Source organism: Sitophilus oryzae, unplaced genomic scaffold (assembly GCF_002938485.1).
Source record: "Sitophilus oryzae breed Bouriz unplaced genomic scaffold, Soryzae_2.0 scaffold_980_pilon_pilon, whole genome shotgun sequence".
In the NCBI taxonomy this organism is placed as follows: domain Eukaryota; kingdom Metazoa; phylum Arthropoda; class Insecta; order Coleoptera; family Curculionidae; genus Sitophilus; species Sitophilus oryzae.
The window spans coordinates 1914092-1934101 of NW_022147617.1; the positions used below are offsets into that span (position 1 = coordinate 1914092).

Below are 20010 nucleotides of genomic sequence, written 5' to 3' on the forward strand. Positions count from 1 at the left end.
GTCATTATTGACAAAAAATAAACACGCGTTGAGTAGATTAGTTATTTGACTGAAATAACAAATTCAAGAAATTTTATTTTTTTAAATTATTCATAAATTTTTTTTGCGACGAAGTGATGATAATACAATTTCTAATGAACTTTTGGCACAAAAACGTTTTAAATTTATGATTTCAGTCTCGTAACTATTTAGTCAACATGTTCAATGTATGTCAATGATCACAGGTATTGATAATTTTCAATTCCAAATATCTCGAGAACCATTAAGTACTCGTAGCGATTTTTCCCAACAGACCTTTTTAGTAAAAAGCGTCGTAAATGTATATGATTTTACTCACTAGTTTTATACAGGTACGGACTAAAAAATATTACTCTTCAAACAAGTTAAAAATTATGTAGGTGGCGCCCTCTACAAGTAAGAGCCACATTGGCATCAAAATCAAATTTCTCATGTCAAAAAACTTCCAGACACCAATTTTCAGCTAAATATTGACGTTACTTCAGAAATGATTTGGAAAAAATCTAAATAAAAATTAAACTTCTACACCCTATATCCCCGAAACTAAACATTTTAGGACATACATTTATACGAACTTTTTTACGTATTTTTATCTGCATAATGTGTTGCCGAAGTTTCAGGAATACAGTTCGGACTATGATGGGATTATGATGTTGAACATACCAGGTGGTGCATCGTCGTTGGAAACATAGGAAATCCCATGCAAATTTTCAACTGTTAAAATATTGGCTCTCCTGTTGATTTTACAGCAAAGTCGTAAATATATATTTTTTAAAGGTTTATGTGTATTTAATACACATGCCAAATTTGAACAATTTTAGCCGATTTTGAGTAATTTAAAAAAGATTGCATCTATTTTTATATTAAAACCGGTAACAATCAAACATCAGTCAAAAACTGACATAGGTACCTTAGGTTTACAAACTATGATTTTATCATTATCAAAAGTAATTTAATTTTAATAAAATTTTAATATTCAGGGGAAATTAACCGTAACATGTCAGATACACTGTCTAGGCTATTTCCCGTAGTACCATTTTATCATGCTTACTTTTTCTTTAGGTGTATAACAATAAATTATTACTAGTACTGAATATTAAAATTAAGTTGTTTGAAAATAATTGTGACAACTAAATTAAGTCTAATTTTAAACTAGATGAGGTTTTTTTCAAATTACTCAAAATCGGCTTGTCCAAAATGGTTTAAATTTTTCATGTGTGTTTACCAGGCGTAGATCTTTAAAAAATATATTTACGACTTCGCTATAAAATCATTTGGGGAGCCAATATTTGAACAGTTTAAAATGTGCATGGGATTTCCTATGTTTCCAACGACACCGCCCGGTATATGAAACGCACTGACATTGTTTATAAACTGTACATTATAAAAGAAATTACAATATTGTAATACATATTATGCATAACAGTTATAATAAAAATGGGATAGGTATCATTAGAATACCGATTTTTTTATTACTTATTTTATTACTTTATTTAAAATTATAGTCATATAATTATTATTATATACTTAACAGTGTAGGAAAATTTTGTTTAATACGTTAATATATCTTTGTTCCTCTCTTAATGTTAATATTCTTATTTAAACTCGAACAAATACAAAATTTCTAGCAAATTTACATTTCACCCCTATTTCGGACGTCTAAATCTGGCAACAGAGCCACAGTGTGCGCGTCTTCAAGTCCGGCCGCTAACACGCCCTTAAAATGTCCAGAATATGGCAATATTAATATTTTAAGTCCGAAGGATAATCTCAATAACGGTAATTATTCCTTTTTAAAAAAGGGAATATTTGAGTCGATCAAAAATAGCAGTCAAATTGCTGTTTCGTCACACCTATGTCGTCTTTCAGTGCAGTGTCGGTATTGATTGAAAAATATTAAGGGTGAGTTTATATAAATAGGACGATTGTATATTTTAGAAGGTATTTTTCTACAAAATGATTATTTGTACTGATATACAAACTGTTTTTTGCCACTTTTATCCATTATATAGGTGTCTATAAGGGCATTTACAAATTTACGCTTATTAAACTATTTCATCTACTGTATAACAATATTGCCATACCTATAATTGAATAAATATCAAAGATATTAATTCATATAGCATTAAAATAGACTATATAATATTTATGTAAAAGCTCTAACTGGACATTAGAAAAATATGTATAAATATATATATTTAATTTAATTTTATAATATATATTTAATTTTGCAATTACCGTTTTTAATATCAATAAAATTGTTTTAAAAGCATATACATTTTGATTTATAGGAAGATCTATATTTTGTGCCTATATTAATAGATTTGTGATATTTTTCTCAACAGTTTTAGACAAATAAACTATTATTAATAGATATCAATAATTATACGATATTTCTTTATTTGTATCTTGTACAGACATTAAAAGCTATAACGTTACAAAACTTACAACCCTGTTAAACTACTTGTATACCTGTTAATAATAAATCAATATCTTAACAACTGCGTTATAAAGTATTGTTATATTAATCTCCTATTATAATGAGCTAATTAACTTTAAATTTTTCCCTATTCGGCAGCTAATTATTTGTTTTGTTTACAGATGACCACGTATTAAACATTATGATCCATCATATCGACTGTGGATAACTTAAAATAGTAAGTAATCATTTATTATTTTCATTAATTTCCTAGAGAATAATGTAACGGACTTTCCACATACAATATGAAGAAATTAAATTTTTAATGGGCATATGTGGGAAGACAATATGTGCATAATTTAAAATTATTTTGAAATATACAGGGTGTGTCAGAACTAAGATCCATACAAAAGTTATATGTTTTCTTATGGAGCATCTTTTCTTATGGAGCATTATTTTATTTTTAGATTCTTGGGCCTAAAAAAGATATATATTATAAGAAAGATTGTCAGCATTACATTACTTTTTAGAATTAATTCTTGTACTGAGCTTAACGGTAGAGAAATAAACTTTACTGAAGAATTTGATTGCTTCCTTAAATATATATAGGGGTACCAAAAATTGCTGGTCTATTTTAATTTGTTTTTCTTTTATAGAAAATCCATATATCTACAAGTCATCGTAATAGTTATTTTTTTTATAAAAAAAAATAAATAAAAGAACTAATTCTTCGTTCTTCTTGATAATATTTAATTATTAAACTCTTGCAAGTAAATTAAATAAAAGTAAACTTATATAAATTTAAATAAAGACGATAAACTAATTTCCATTTTGAAAATAGCTACTAACTGACACTAGAAAATTGCCTTGACGACACCAGTCCTCTGGATGCCATCTTATTGAAAAATTGCTCTTTATTCAAAATCCGAACCAAATAAGTATAGGAAACTGTAATATAGTTTGGTTTGGTTTGACGAATATTCTCTGTAGTATGTAGAATAAATATTTAAAATAGGCCAGCAATTTTTGATACTCCTGTATACATTTAATTAACTAATACTGCTGACTGTTGGAAATATACCAACACCCAACACCGCTTTATCATAGTTAATATTCGGTGGCTTTATATACATTTATTCAAATTCAATTAGATTGTAGTCCATTGTATTTTATTGATTTTCAGTAAAACTTACTAGTACATATATAACAGCCTAGTAAATTTACTAAAATTTCTTTTAATTTTATAACATCGATAACTGTATTCTAATATTTTTGAATTTTAGGGTTAAATGACGGACAATTATATCTTCAATCAAGTTCCAATAAACGGTAAGTGATTTTTTTTGTATTCATAATCGAGGCCGTACCGATATGTTCGGGTTTTCCTTAAGAGATGATTCTTGAACTAACTCTAAGAAAAAAATCTGTGGAATGTGGAAAATATTTGTAACATTTTTTTTAATAACTCAAGAAATTATTTATTCAATTATTTATCAAGAAATTTGTCAGTGACTCTATAATTGAATACAAATTTGCATAAACAACACAAATGAATTATACCACATGATCGAAAAAAACGTTGTCCAATTAATAGTCCATATAATTTTACATAGGTATAAAATGACAGCGATCTTCATTTCATAGCCATCGCTGACGCCGTCATATTATATTTTCCACCTGTTACACAAAAAAGTAGCAAAATACAAAAGCAATTTTGATATATAAAGCTTTTTTAAATCCGACAACCCCAATATAGTGGTTTTTATTTAACTTTTATATATGCATTTTTAAAGATTCTTTGTATATTCTGCAGTTCCTGTATTTAATTACTAATAACATAGGACGATATATTTTATTATTGAGATGAAGTTTAATCTTAAGCAAGTTCTTTGTACAGTCAGTGGCGGACTAAGAGGGGGGCGGAAGGGACGGCCCGCCCCGGGCCCCGTCTATGGCCAATATGTGTTATAAAGTAGTAGTTATAAAGCAGTTTATAGGTGGAGTATGCAAACCATACGTATACGCCAACTATAAACAGTATAAATGGAAGCAGATATTTACTTAATTATCAATTATCAGGCCCCAGTAATTGTCAATGGCATTTTCTATTTAGGAAATTAAATCAAGAGGTAATTTTCTTTGTTTAAAATATCGAATAATTATTAGTTTTTATATATTTTGAGACTGAATTTATTTATTTTAGCTTCTAAGTTATTTTTCAATGGTTTCATTATTTATTTTTACTGAATAAACATTTTAAATTACAACCAATGCACAGCATAACTTGTATTCTAGCTTCATTACTGATGATGAGCAGTGAAGTCTTTAGTATAACGGGGGCCACGGGCCTGAGACAGCGAAGGGGCCCCTCGGATAATGGAGGACTTACAAAATCGCGATATTTTGTCGCGGTATTTTCCTGGAAGCATTTTTAAGAAAAAAATATGTAAAATTTTTGGACGAAAAAAAATACCTGTCAAGAAAATTTGTACGGCCTAAAAGTCAAATTTAGTGATTATCACAGCCCCCCTGACATAAAGAAAAGACATATGTAGTTTTTTTTCAAAAATTAAATTGTTCAAATGTCATATAATAATGGCGGTAGCTGTCATGGAATTGAGCGATTTAAAAATTATCATAAATATTTTTTTTTTAAATGAAAACCCACTTTTTTTATTTCACTAGTGAAAAGGTTTTCCAATTCGTTACGTTTTAACTAGACATATTCCTATACCTAAAATAAATCGTTTTTAAGTTATTTAAGATTTAGTTTGAAAACGTATATTTTTCTTGATTTTATCTAGCTTCCTTTTAGTGTCAAACAGTCAGACAATTTATTTCCATTTGTCAGAAAATTAATTATTTAATTTCCTATATTATAACTACTGCTGCTTAAAAATTTAAAAAGTGTATTTATATAAATATATGTCGTATTTTCGTTCTTTAGTGATATCTAATAGTTGATATTTTAATAATATACCGTACGATAAAAAAAAAACAGCCCAAAGTTAGGAAATGATGATCGATAATATACTGTCATAGGCTACTGGTTAAAATCAAGAAAAATATTAAATAACTTAAAAACGATTTCTTTTAGGTACAGGAATATGTATAGTCAAAAAGTAACAAATTTTAAAAACAAAAGTAACGAAAGCCTTTTCACGAGTGAAATAAAAAAGTGAATTTCCATTTGAAAAAAAAATAATTATGATAATTTTTTAATCGCTCAATTCCATGACAGCTGATGCAGCCATTATTATATGACATTCAGTCAATTAAATTTTTGACATAGATAATAGCCACATGTCTTCTCTTTATGATACAGTGGCTGTGGCAATCATTAAATTTGACGTTTAGACTATATACATATTTCTGACAGGCAGTTTTTTTCCTCTAAAAATTATAAATATATTTTTTTCTCAAAAACGGTTAACGTTAGGTATAGATAATATCAAAATTCATAAAATTTTACAGAAAATTTAAGTATGCAATAAAAAATAAGGGCACCCATTTAAAGTAAGAAAGTTGCTGTCAACTTCCGGTACTTCCCAAAGTGCCGCCATATTGAAAATATTTTTAATCGATAGATCTCATTGTGAAACAATGAAATGCACAAAATCTCGTATCTAGATATTGTAGTTCTCTAGAAACTTCTAACGCAGGCCTGGGACACCCAGTATAAATACTTGAATTTTGTCAACCATTAAGGTGCGTATTCATTATCCGAACGAACGAACGAATGTTCGCTAGTGGTATGGACGGGGACCGCACGATAGGACCGCACGAGAAGACCGGAGGCATTTGTTGGCGAACGCCTTTGATGTACCGACTCGAAACGGATGATCGAGCGAACGAACGAACGAACGGCCGCATGCGTTCGGTCCCCGTCTAAATATACCGCACTTTCACTCGTTCGTTCGTTCGTTCGGATAATGAATACGCACCTTTATACATACGTCATTCAATTTTTACAAAACGTGCATTAGAAGTATATCATTATCTAAACAGACCAGGGGCCACATTTAGCTTCGCCGCCCCGGGCCCCCGACAAGCTTAGTCCCCCACTGTGTACAGTCTGACAAAAGGGTCTGCAGTGGCGTAATTAGGGGGGGCTAGGGGGCTTAAACTCTCTCCAGATGACTGGTGCGCGTCGTATAAAATTGGTTTTAACCTCAAATCAATATCATCTTACCTAGCCCTCTAGACCTAAGCCCCCTCCCCCCAAGAGGCTTGAGCCCCCCTAAAAGTCTGTGTATAATTGCGCCCCTGCTGATCTGAGACAACGGTTACTGAGGGATCGCAGAGTTTTCTAAAATCATTTCCGGTTTCATCCTTAAATATTCAGAAGCGTGCGGTGTTTTATGAAAATATATCAGAAATTTTTATAATATTTTCCAGTACCCTTTATAATATTATTTTACTTTAAATCTATTTATATTTTGCTTACTGATTTGGCTAAATATACCTATGTCACAGCCTATGTTATAGAATTTTGAAATGTCCCCATAATAGATTCTAAAGAAGAGATAAAAATATACTTTTGGATATCTTAAGGTGCGTACTCACTAGAGCATTTTGGTCTGAACGAACCAAGCGAGCCGAGCGCGCACGAACGAACTCAATAAGGAAAAGATCGCGATGTTCAAAGTGCTTGTTGCGTTCGCTGTGTTCGTGGGAAAATTCGAATAAAAATTAAATACAACTGAACGTGGGTTCAGTTGTATTTAATTTTTATTCGCGCTGGGTATTGGTAGTTCGGTAATTCCATTAATTTTATATGCTTACCTGAGTTAGAACAAATTAGCATTATTAGTGTACCCGAAAATGCAATGGTTCAGTCCGAGGTTCAGTCGCTGGAAATATTTAAAAATTTGACACATGCTAAAATTTTCCATATAAAGAAAAAACAAGCTGTAAAGTCTGTTTTTTTTTAATAAAAATTTGACATTTTTCACGTGATTGCTTCTTTACAGCTAGGTTAGATATCATGTGACATTTGCCAAATCTTGCCATTAAAAAAACAAGCTTTATTGTTATATTCGTTATAATTTGTGTAAATGTACCTTTTCCTTAATTACGCATCAAACTTCTTAACTTTATTATAGTATAATCCATCCTTTGGATTCTCTCTAAACCACTGGATATTATTCATAAATGTCTAACTGAAGGCACTTTTCTCTATTCCACTCCATTTCGTTTGAGCAAAGAAAAATAAAAACAATGAAAATTTTTAGCCGCGAATGCTCCGAATAGGACGAACACCATGAACGCAACGAACCTCCGTACCCACTGAACAACGCATACCCTTTGAGCAAAATGCATGTACCGACAAGCCGGCGAAAATGTTTGGCGCGCTCGGTTCGGTGAAATTTTGCTCGCAAACACGTATTCACTTGCCGAATTCGGCTCTGCGCGCTCGGCTCGTTTGGTTCGTTCAGAGCAAAATGCTCTAGTGAGTACGCACCTTTATAGTTTTAATCCAAACTATAAAAACTCGCTTTAGAATAGAAAATTCAATAACAGGAGTCATATTGACTTTGAAATCAAACTTCTCATGTCAAAAAATACCTAGACACCAATTTTTATCCAATTATTTACATTAGTTAAGAAATTATTTAGAAAAATTCGAAATAAAAAATAAATCGAAAGGAAGTATTTTAGGACCTATATTTATACCAACTTTTTTACTTACTTTTATCGGTAAAATATGCTGCCGAAGTTTCCCGAATACAATTCGGACCACCCTGTGTAATATACGACGTATATCGTAGCTAAGCGGATAAGTCTTTTAATTAGAAGCCATGCTGATATTTCTTAAAATAATTATTCAAAAACCAATCTGTGCAAGCTCGAAGCAATACTCAAAGCTTCGATGCAGGAGAGTATTTTCTATCCTCCATTTAAAATTAGAGTTACAGAGTGAGTCAATGATAGATTTAAAAAAAAATATTTTTTTTTAAAACCAATTTTAGATAATTTCATTATGTGTTTTTGGGAATTAGGATAAAATCTTAAATAGGAAAGTTACGGGAATTTCTGATTTAAGATTACTGAAAATTAAATTAAAAAATGCTTTATTTATTAACGCTATTCATGTACGAATAATCGGTATTCGAGAAAAACACAGCATGTGGAGGCAAACATATTATATTCGTTGATGAATATTTTTATTATACAGAGTGCCCCAATATTCTGTGGACATAGAATCATAGAACTGCTACGGACCTTTAGAATCAAAATAAGTTCATTGGACACAATTTACCTCTATACAAAAATGCTTCGTTTATTCGCTAGAGGGCATCAAACTTTAAGAAAATAAACACATTTTTTAAAATATTTTAAGAACCGTTATTTCGATTTGACTGCAATTTTGAGTGTTTATGTTTTGCTAAGTGCTATTTGACCTTCACGAAAATCAAGAAAAAGTACGGGAAGGATGAAAACGACCCCCATGCCTAAAATGGTCCTTCTAGTATTTACTACATTTTTTGTCTCTTATAAAAAACTCACCGCGCATACTTTTTGAGGAAAAAAAATATTTTTCCGAAGCTGATTTCCAAAAAATGTTTTTTGTCACATCAAGCTATGGAGGCGCATAAAATCTATTATGCTCTAATAATCTTTGGCAAAAAAATGGAATTTTATGTTAGTATCACAACACACTTGTATATTTAGAAGGTCTGCTTTGGAAAAACAAATTCTCCAAAAATGTTTTTTCTCAAAAACTATGCGATGTGGCGTTTTTTTACACGAGACAAAAATATAGTAAACAATAGAGGGACCTAAGAGGACGAAAAGAAGATCTTGGGTGGAGTTGAAAAATATTATTAACACTAAAATTTATGTATAAGTGGGGGTAGTTTTCGTCCTTCCCGTACTTTTTCTTGATTTTTTTGAAAGTAAAATGTTAAAGCACTTAACAAAACACCCAAAATTTAATTCAAATCGGAATAACGGTTCTTAAAATATCTAAAAAATTGTGTTTATTTTTTAAGAGTTTGATGGCATCTAGCGGACAAACGAAGCATTTTTGTATAGAGATAAATTGTGTCCAATGAACTTATTTTGATGTCCTTATTTTTCTATGTCCACGGACACCCTGTATACATAATAATGTATACCAATTTTTATAATGTAGGATATCTTATACAATATACTGCCATTACTCCCTGACCAGTATTTGACACGCATCAGAAGATGGTCACGCAAAGCGTTTTCTTTCATGAGCTTTTCTATGACTGAAAAGCCCGATACGCGATGTTATCTGTCTACCGCACTCCGGGCATTCAAAAATCGCATTACTTTGTTGCCTCTTCACTTTTTGGTTGTCGCTGTTAATTGAGTTTGCAATTCTTCTCCAATGAGTTCTATTGTGAGCTGCTTCTTCCCATTCATTCTGCATGTTAATCCCCTTTAAATGTTCGTGAAAAATGTCCTTGTACCTTTTGAGATGTCCACCCGGCCTCCTCTCACTGTCTACAAGCTCACCATAAAGCAGAGATTTTGGTATGCGGTTTTCTTGCATTCTGCATACGTGACCAGCCCATCTTAAGCGGGATTTTGTAACCATGACTCAAATACTCCCGCAGGTAGCTTTTTCAAGGACGTTTGAGACATGATGAAACCATTTGATTCTTAAGAGTTGTCTAAGGTGTCTCTGTTGCAACTTGTTTAGTGCGTTCATGTGTCGGCGGTACGGTACCCAGGTTTCGCTCCCATACAACATGGTGGGGATTACTATTGCTCTGTAGACTGTTTCGTTTTTGTGCTCAAATCATGGTTGTAGAAAACCCTGTCTTTTAATTTTCAGAACGCTCTTGAGGCGCTGCTAATCCTGTGCTGAATTTCAGAGTCGATATTGGTCTTTTCCGCAATCAAACTGTCTAGGTAATTGAATTCCGCTACATATTCCAATAGTTGTTCTCCGATTTTTCTAGCAATGTTGTGATCTTGTGGGGGAGTGCTACATGATTTTAGTTTTGTCGATGTTTAGCTTAAGACCCAAAGCCTCGTATGCCCAGGTAAATGTGTTCAACATTTCTTGTAATTGCTGTAACGTTTTTGCAACTAGAGCGCAATCATCAGCGTATTGAAGTTCTGTGATGAATTTTGTACGTGTTTTTGCGTTTTTGAGTCTTTTTATGTTGAACAGACCACCGTCGTATCTGTATCTAATACCCAATCCTCTCTCCTGCAGTTTGCTGTCAACCATAATGGAGAGCGCTGCCATGAGTATTGAGTATGTTGAATAGGAAAAGCGCTAGGACACATCCTTGCCTAACTCCTGTATTTGTTAGGAAGGGATCGCTCAGTGATCCATAATGGTGATACTCTTGACTTGTTGTTATGGAGGCTTTTACACACTGTAAGAAATTTGTTGGGTACTCATGGACATGTTCCGAACTTTTTCATAATTGCCCAAAGCGCATCCCTGTTCACAGAGTCGAAGGCTTTTGTTAGGTCGATGAATGCAACATAAAGTTTAGACTGCTGCTCTTTTACTCTTTCCTGTAGTTGTCGGATGGAAAATATGGAATCGACGGTCAACGGTGCCACGGTTGGTGGGAAAACCCGTTTGCGATTCTGGAAGGATTTTTTCTATATGTGGGTGCAGGCGGTTTGACAACTTCGCGCTGCAAAAGTCCTGAGGTACCTCTCCGCTTTCCCATATGACATCAAAGAGAGCCTTAAGATGAGCAATAAGTTTATTACTTGCACACTTATAGATTTCCGCCGGAATCGCGTCACAGCCAGTTGATTTGTTGTTTTTAAGCTGTTTTATGGAGGTCTTTATTTCCTGTTCTGTTATTGGGATATCTAATACATCGAGGCTGTTATACTGAGGTATTGTGTTTAGTGCTTCTAAGGTGTTTTCACATTTAGTGCTTCTAAAGTGTTAAACACTTCTTTAGTGTTTTGCATATTGGGGTTGTTTTTTGGTTAAGGATATGGCTGTAATGCTCTTTCCAGCGGTTTCTGATTTGCTCTTCCTCTTTTAGAAATTCACCATTTTGTGCAGCTTACCTTCTTGGTTGGGCAGCTTAGCTTCTTGCTTGGGCCGTATACTTTCTTTTACAGCCTCGAAAAATTTACAATAATCGTGATGCGTAGCGTACTTTTGATCACTACTTATTCTTATTAGACACTATCTGTCTTTAGTTGGCGCAGATTTCTTCGAAGCGTGTTGTTGGCTGCTTTAAAGTTGTCTACCAGCCTTGGATTGTGTGGATTTGCAGTGACTGCTTAATGTGCTCTATGATTTTGTTCCAACAAAGTTTGTATGTTAGGTTGATTTTCGTTAAACCAGTCTGGTTGTTTCATTTTGTTGGACTTTCCAAGTACTATTTCGCTGGTTTTATGAATCGCATCCCTTAATTGTGTCCAGCCTTGTTCAGCTTCCAAGATTGAGATTGAAGTTATCGGTGGAAGTGATTCTTTGATGGCTTCCCGGAGGGCGTCGGCGGTATTTTTGGTCTCTAGACCCCGTACTGACCCCGTACTGAGACCCCTAGAATCTGATGGTCATGTTGTTTTGCTTTTTACAGTGTGGCTGTTAGCTGACTCTGCTTAGCTATATTCCGCCCTTAAAAATGTTTTATTTTTAGATATTATTTTAATGTAGTTTATGGTAGGCATGTAAAGAAAATACTTTTAATAAAGACTATTATTATTTAATATATTCCACGGAGATGGCGGTTGAAGTTCTCCGGTAATTATTGACTAAGTCCAGTTCCCGGCCTGGGATCAAAGCAACTTAGTTCAACACTTTGCGAAGGATGTGAGCCGTGCTGAGCAACGTAATCTTTTGGGCTTCTTGGATAGATTATTTTCCTGGGATGCGGTTCAGATGTAGTTCTGCTCCTTTGGATATGGTTCCCAAGGCGCCCACAATTACCGGTATAGTACAAGACTTTGCATTCCACATTCTGCTGATTTCTATTTCTAGGTTCTTATATTTCATTATCTTCTCGTTTTCTTTTAATTGTACGTTGGAATCGTCTGGTACTGATATATCTATAAGTTGGCAAGTTTTATTATTTTTGTCATGTACCACGATGTATGGTCTATTCGCATTTATTTGTCGATCTGTTATGATGGGCAAATCCCACATTACTGTTACTTCATTGTCTTTGTTTTTGATGTTTGTAATTGTTTCAGGAATATGCTCGTAGTATTTCGCACAAACTTCCATTCCGAATGCTTTGCAGATGTTCCAATGTATATAGCCAGCTACTTTATTATGCCTATGAGTGTACTCAGTGACGGCCAAGTTTGGACAGCCAGCGATGATATGACTAACGTATTCCTCTGACCCATGACATAATCTACATCTACTATCCACATTTTGTTTGAAGATTTTTTTTTCTATATCTTGTATTTAGGGCTTGATTTTGTGGAGCCATTATTAGGCTTTCTGTCTCTCCTTTCAATCCTGCACCATTTAACCATTGTATGCTACTCTTTTTATTGACGAAGTTCTTATCTAAATGTCTCATAAATTGTCCGTAGAGTGGTTTTTCTTTTAATCTTTCTATTCTTCGCTTTTCTATTTCTTCTCTTATTTTCAGTTTCATGTTCCTGGATGTTTCTTCATTTGTGTCATATTTCATTCTGATTCGTGCTGCTTCCTTCGTAATTGAGTATTTTGCTCTTGCTTCGTCTTGCTTCTTGATAATCTTTACTAATTCATCTTTTTCCTCTTTTATATACTCACTCAGTCCCATGATTGCAGTTTCAAATGCTTCCTCAAGCTCTAGCAAACTTCTTCCTCCATCTAGTCTTCTCATATAGATCCTATCATTGTCTTTTGGGTGGTGAATTTTCCCTGAGGTAAGTAGTTTTCTAGTCTTTCTGTCAATTTTCTTTATCTCTTCTTTTGGCCATTCCACTAAACCAAAACTGTAAGTCATTACTGGAATTGCTATTGTGTTATAGATTTTATTTTGTTTTTTGCACATAATTCTGTGTCAAGCACTTTTCTGATTCTCCTATCTATTATTATTATTATTCAAGTTATTAGAATATACCAGAAACATGGACATTAGATCACATTAGATATTATAGTATATTACCTACAATATTTTAATTAAAATAATGAATAATTATCATAATGAAAATGTAACTTATATCGTCAGTTTTCTATTTTAGGAATGTTCATTGATCTACAGGGTATACCAGGCCGAGCGTGCATTAGAAGTTTCTAGAGAACTACAATATCCAGATCGGATTTTTTTTTTGCACATCATTGTGTTATAACGAGATCTATTAAGAGACGAGATTAAAAATATTTACAATATCGGTTTCGGAAATAATGGAAGTTGAGAGCAACCGTCTAATTTTAATTGGGTACCCCCATTTTTTATTACACACTTATATTCTTTGTAAAATTTTATGAATTTTGATATAACACTCACCTATCATTAAGCGTTTTTGAGAAAAAAAAAAATATTTAAAATTTTTAGACTAAAAGAACTGCCTGTGAAAAAAAATTGTGTAGCCTAAACGCCATATTAGTGATTACCACTTATTGATTATCACTGTGGCATAAGGAGAAGGCATGTGGCTATCTATTTCAAAAATTAAATTGTTCGAATGTCATATAATTTTGGCCGTACCTGTCTTGGAATTAAGCGATTAAAAAATTATCACTAATAATTTCTTTTTAAATGAAAATCCACCTTTTTTATTACACGAAAAGGTTTCTTAATTCGTTACTTTTTGATTACACACGAGGGGTGTCTCACTATTGGAAGTACATGTACATTTTCTTGGCAGTCGCTGGCAGTCATGGGCAGTCTTACGGCAGTCGCCTGTAATAATTACATGGCAGTCATAGATCTTCTTCGTAGTCATTGGCAGTCGCTTGGTAGTAAAATGATATTTTGGCAGTACATATACATTTTTACATAAGTGAGGACATCCTTCGATTATACATGTTCCTATATCTAAAATAAATTGTTTTTTATTTAACATTTAGTTTTAAAGCGTATAGTTTTCTTTATTTTATCTAGCGTTCTTTAACATTAAGTGTCAACACATTGTTTCCTTTCAAGCCTTCCCAAACACCCACGATTTTTTTTTCTGCATATTAACTACTGGGATCTAACAATAATCATAATTATTTGTTTATGTCTCTAATTTCGTAAATCTTTATTTACTTGATCAGGAGATATACTACAAAGTCAAAAAATAATGTCATAAGAAAGGATAAATCAAAATACAAAAATTATACTTACAAAACTAAAAGTCAGTCGTATAGATAGATATAAACAAATAAGTTTTTGAAGCACTGACCGCTAACCTGAAAATAATCCAAACAATAACCTTTTAAAACAATACGGTCGATATTCAAATTCCATTTATTTACTAATTTATTAAAATATATATATCGTATTTTCATTCATTAGTGGTATCTAATAGTTGATATTATTAATATTATACCGTATGATCGAAAGAAAACGGCGCAAAATTGGCTTGGAAATGACGATTGATGACAAACTGATTTTTTAACAAAGTGTCACAATATGAAATGGCAAAATATATGTATTGTTTTACATTACTTGACGTTTTAACAAGTCATAGGCTACTGATTAAAGTCAAAGAAAAATATACGCCTTAAAACTAAATGTTAAATAACTTAAAAATGATTTACTTTAGATATAGGAACATTTATATTCAAAAAGTAACGAATTAATAAACATTTACACTAGTGAAATAAAAAAAAGTGGGTTTCCGTTTGAAAAAAAAGTATGATAAATGTTTAAGCTACGGCCAATAGATATATTTTATGACATGCGAAAAAAATAATTTTATAAAATAAAATTGATAGCCACATTTTTTGGCAGTTTTTTTAGTCTAAAAATTTTAAATATTTTTTTCTCAAAAACGGTCAATGTTAGATATAGAGCGTTTAATATCAAAATTCATAAAATATTACAGAGAATTTAAGTATGTCAAAACAAAAAATGGGTGTAAAATTAGAAAGTTGCTGGCAACTTCCGGTAATTCCGGAAGTGTCGCCATATTGAAAATATTTTTAATCGATAGATCTCGTTGTGAAACAATAATGTGCAGAAAGCTCCAATCTAGATATTGTATTTCTCTAGAAACTTCTAATGAACGCTCATCCTGGGACATCCTGTATATGTCTATATCCATACTTTTTTTAAAGAAATATAAAACTAACAATACATTAAATAAAAAATGTAGAAAATAACGCCAACAAATAACGTACAATATTCTATACCATATCCTTATATTATATACAATTGTTAAAAAATTAGACGATTTACTTCCAAAATCGCTCTGTTCGTAACTATATAGTCGGTGCTAATGATGCTATAGTGGTCTGGGATCTGTATGTATGCCCTCATTGCCGTCGTATTCAAACCAAACTTTCGTCTAATATTAACTCCTAATAACAAACACGCCGCGCCCATCTCAGATAACGTACGTCCGAACTCCATTCAGTCGATTATTCTGGACCCTGGAAACGTGCCAGAAATGCATCGCGCACTCCTTACTCTCAGTAGATGACTTAACTCGGTTTCCGCCATGTTGAATTCGTAAACGCGAGTGTATATGTGTTATTTGTTTGTGTTTATTGCCATACAAACAGTTACAAAGACATTTTCTGATACAAAACATATATTCTGAGTAAAAACTTTAAAGGTTAATTAAAAAAAAAATAGCTCTAGTAGTAACCCATTTACATTCTACTTTGATACTGTGGATAATCTCGGCATATTTTGGGTGCGCTGTGCGTTATTGAGAGCCATCTTGTCGTAAGTTGCAGGAAGTAAAAAATAAATCAAATTATAATTAGGTTACAAACAAATTGTAATTAGAAATATAAAGATATTTAGTCAATTAAAATGCTAAAATATTAATTGAATGCTTATAAGGACCTATATTATTATTAACTGTCTTATTAATTTACATAAATGACAAGGAATTTTTGGAACAATTTATAAAGCAATTGTCATCATATAAACAAAAAAAATAGTGTTAGTACATAGTGAAATAAATTTAATTTAGTTACAATTTCAATTCAAAAGAAGTTTTTAAATAGTATACAAATTTGTAATAATTTATAATTTTATTTTTTATTATTTATTTACTCTCATACAGAGTGAGATCTGAAAGCTTATAATACCGATGATCGAAAAAAAACGGCGTCCAGTTGGCTGGAAAATGACGATCGACAACATTTTCTATATAAATTTACATATAAAATGACAGCCATCTTCATTTCATACCCATTGCTGACGCCGTTTTTTTTTTCGGGCATACGGTATAAATAATGTTTATAGACAGTTCGATTACATAGAAAACAGTAATGTAGATCTTTCAGATTCTACCAATTGTAGAACATATACAGGGTGTTTCAAAAAAATGTGCCATCTCTCTTGGGGAGATTCCCCATGTAAAAATAAGATTTATTTCTTATATCAACATAGGTCCGATTCTGCTTTGTTTCGTTTCGTAGCTACAGGAGGTTAAAATTTTTTTTTTCCGATTTATTTTAATGTGTTTTTAATAAAGTGCTTTTAGAGCTTTGAATGAAATTTCGAGGGTAAAAGTTACTATAAGTGCGATATATTTTAATGCTAAAAAGTGTCGACAAATTTACCAAGGACGTGCATATGGGATCTCATGGAATATACTTCTAAAAATCATATGCGCCACTGACTTTGTTTTATTTTGTTAGTAAAATTATGTAGGTCGTTTAATGCCAATAAAAAATTATATCTTGATATTTTGTCGGTTTTGAGATTTGGTCCTTGATGAGATAAACGCAATTTTACTAATCACAATAATTAATAAAATTAAAATTAAAATAAAATTAATAAATTATTTATTTAACATATTTTATTCCAATTTATAACACTGACGTTCAGTGCTACCTACAGCAAATTCAAGAATAAAATAATGGTATTTAAGATAATTACAAACGACCTATTTCTTTAAAGTTCTAACATTCTGACATTTTAGAACTATGAATTTCCGCGCCCATGTTTATAGGAACTTTTTAAATTTTTTTAAAGGTTGCTATTAGACCTGGATTAGGACAAATTAATAAAATTCTGTTTATCTCATCAAGGAAACTGAAATCGACAAAATATCAAGTGACAACTTTTGATAGGCCTGATTGGTCTATACAATTGTGCTCAAAAGAGAAAAAACAGTTTTTTTATAAAAATATTTCAGTAAAAACCCATATTCACGTCCCTGCTAAATCTGTTGACACTTTTTTAGCATTAAAATATGTCGCACTTATAGTAACTTCTCGCTCAAAATTTCATTCGAATCGCTAAAAGCATTTGGAAGAAAATTATAATAAATCGAAAAAAAATTAAGACTAACCTCCTATAACAACGAAAGAGAGCAGAATCCGGCCTATGTTGATATAAGAAATAAATCTTATTTTGGAAGGAATCTCCCCACGTAAGATGCCACATGTTCTTTGAAACGCCCTGTACCCTGTATAAAACCAAAAATAAATTAGGATCATAACTAAGTTACCAAGACTAAGCATATCTAAATTGTAAACGCTATACTGATGTAGTGAAATGTAGTAAAATTAAATTTAACGAAAAACACATGCTGGTGTATACAAAAAGATCCGGGCAACCAATAATCATTAATTTAAAAGAAGCATAGGGTGCGTTAAAGACCCGAAAAAGTTTAACAAAGATGAATTCAATTCTAAGGGTCTGTTATAAACGAATAGTATTAATACTAAGGATAAGTTAGTAATTAGTATTAATTAAAATATATCTAACAGATTTTTTTTTCGAGAGAACACTATAACATAATCTAAATTAATGTTCTCAGAGGGAATTACCTATTTTTGAAATTATTAAATCTATTTAATTAGTCATCATCATCATTATTATCATTTAATTAGTACAGATACTCCTACAGACATAATTTTTTGTAAGTTTCTCTCAACAAATCAACAGAAGTGTTTTGGTTCTGTACATTAAAAACTTATTTTTCATAAACTACGAAATAGTAAACTACTTTATGTATACTTATTTTAAATTTTGTTTACTTCAATAGCTAAAGATGATGCTGAAAATAAACCTAAGTATCGCTGGATATTACTTATTTTTACATTTTGGCAAATTCTATTTGGCTACTCTATTTTTCAAACTGGATTTTTATTTCCACTTGTTTACTAAATATAATGTTTAAGAATCTAGTTTAGTACGGAAACTTAATATGTTACAACAACAAAATAAAAACAGAAGTTTTTAATGATAGGCTGATGACACTAACGTAGTTAGCGAAACGCGCATTTATTGTTAAAAATAAAGTGTTTTCAAGTGTTTTTGTGCATTGCAGTGAAATTGTGTTGTATTTTGCTGCAATATCTAAGCTTCAATCGAGGCTTCAACATGATTTTTTTTTCAAAACGTAGAGAAAAAAAAAGAAAGAAAAAAGAGATAGAAACGATAAATTTTTAATACTTGCCATAAGTGCAAGAAGAATCAACAGGTTATTGCTTTTTGAAAAAAAATAGTGTTTTTTTAATAAAATTATTAGATTTGATATTTCCTGCAATGTTATTTGATTATATATCGGGTGGGACTCAAAAGTGGCTCACCCAACTTTTTATTCTTTCAGATAAGAAAACGAGATCTCGTAGGTTAGTATATGACATAAATTAGGATTAATTATTGACGTATTCAATTGTTAATTATATATTTTTTTATTAATTTTTATAAAAAAAATTCGAAAATTAATATCAAATTTCAGAAAAAAGAAAAATATTTATGTCGTAAATACAGTTTTAAATGTGTTAAAAACAAATTAAATTATAAAAATAATAGTTGATTTATAAAATTTTTTGTTGAAAAATAAGTCCTATGCTTTATCTCATAGTTTAATATCTATTAATTACAATTATGGTAAAAGGCAACTAATTACAGAAGATAATTAAAAATATGGTTACTTCTTAAAAGATTCTGTCCAGAATTCAAGAAAGGTTAATGCTATCCTCTATGCTATAATTCGCTAAATTAATCCGATAAATGATTCATCCCAGCAAGCAATTCTTTGCTCACCTTATCCAAATTCTATTTGCGTTAACCTTGAACTGTGCAGATATATTTTACCCGCCAAAACAGCAAAAAGAAACAACAACTTAATGTCGGTGCCAAGAAGTGCACGTTTGCAGAAATAAAAGTGACTAATCTGACGATGGCAAACGATGCTGATGATGATAATTACTCACCCAAAATACAAAGGTTCAAGTTCATTTTCTTAGGGATAAAAATCAGGTGCATATTTTTGATTTATTGCACTATTATTTCGACAAATTTTCTCAAAATAAACTAGAAAGATAGGTATGTAGGTACTAATAAAATATAACTATCTAATATCCTTAACTAATAATATATTCACATTATGACTTTTGGTCCATTATTTAGAGTGCTATTTTTACTTCCTGCAATCGACAAAACGAAGTAGATTGGCCTAATAATGTAATAATAGGGACCCATTGTTAAAAAATACATACCACTTACCTATTTAAATATATAAACTATTGTTAGATGCCGAGTATA

General features: G+C 31.5%; 1 protein-coding gene across 6 annotated transcripts in view; it reads left to right on the forward strand.

The window, feature by feature from the left end:
* The first annotated feature begins 1724 nt into the window (after nt 1-1724).
* LOC115891308 overlaps nt 1725-20010 on the forward strand; it is a 103254-nt gene continuing 84968 nt past the window's right edge. For 4 of the 6 annotated variants that reach the window (XR_004051802.1, XR_004051803.1, XM_030911751.1 and 1 more), the window contains exon 1: nt 15959-16108. Coding sequence is in view for 1 of the 6 variants with exons in the window: in XM_030911756.1 (XP_030767616.1) it covers nt 3727-3766 (40 nt within the window). In the remaining 5 variants the exon portion in view is untranslated. Of the gene's footprint in view, nt 1921-2619; nt 2676-3720; nt 3767-15957; nt 16109-20010 lie in introns of those variants that run through there. The other 2 variants (XM_030911756.1, XM_030911758.1) reach the window with 2 other exon arrangements.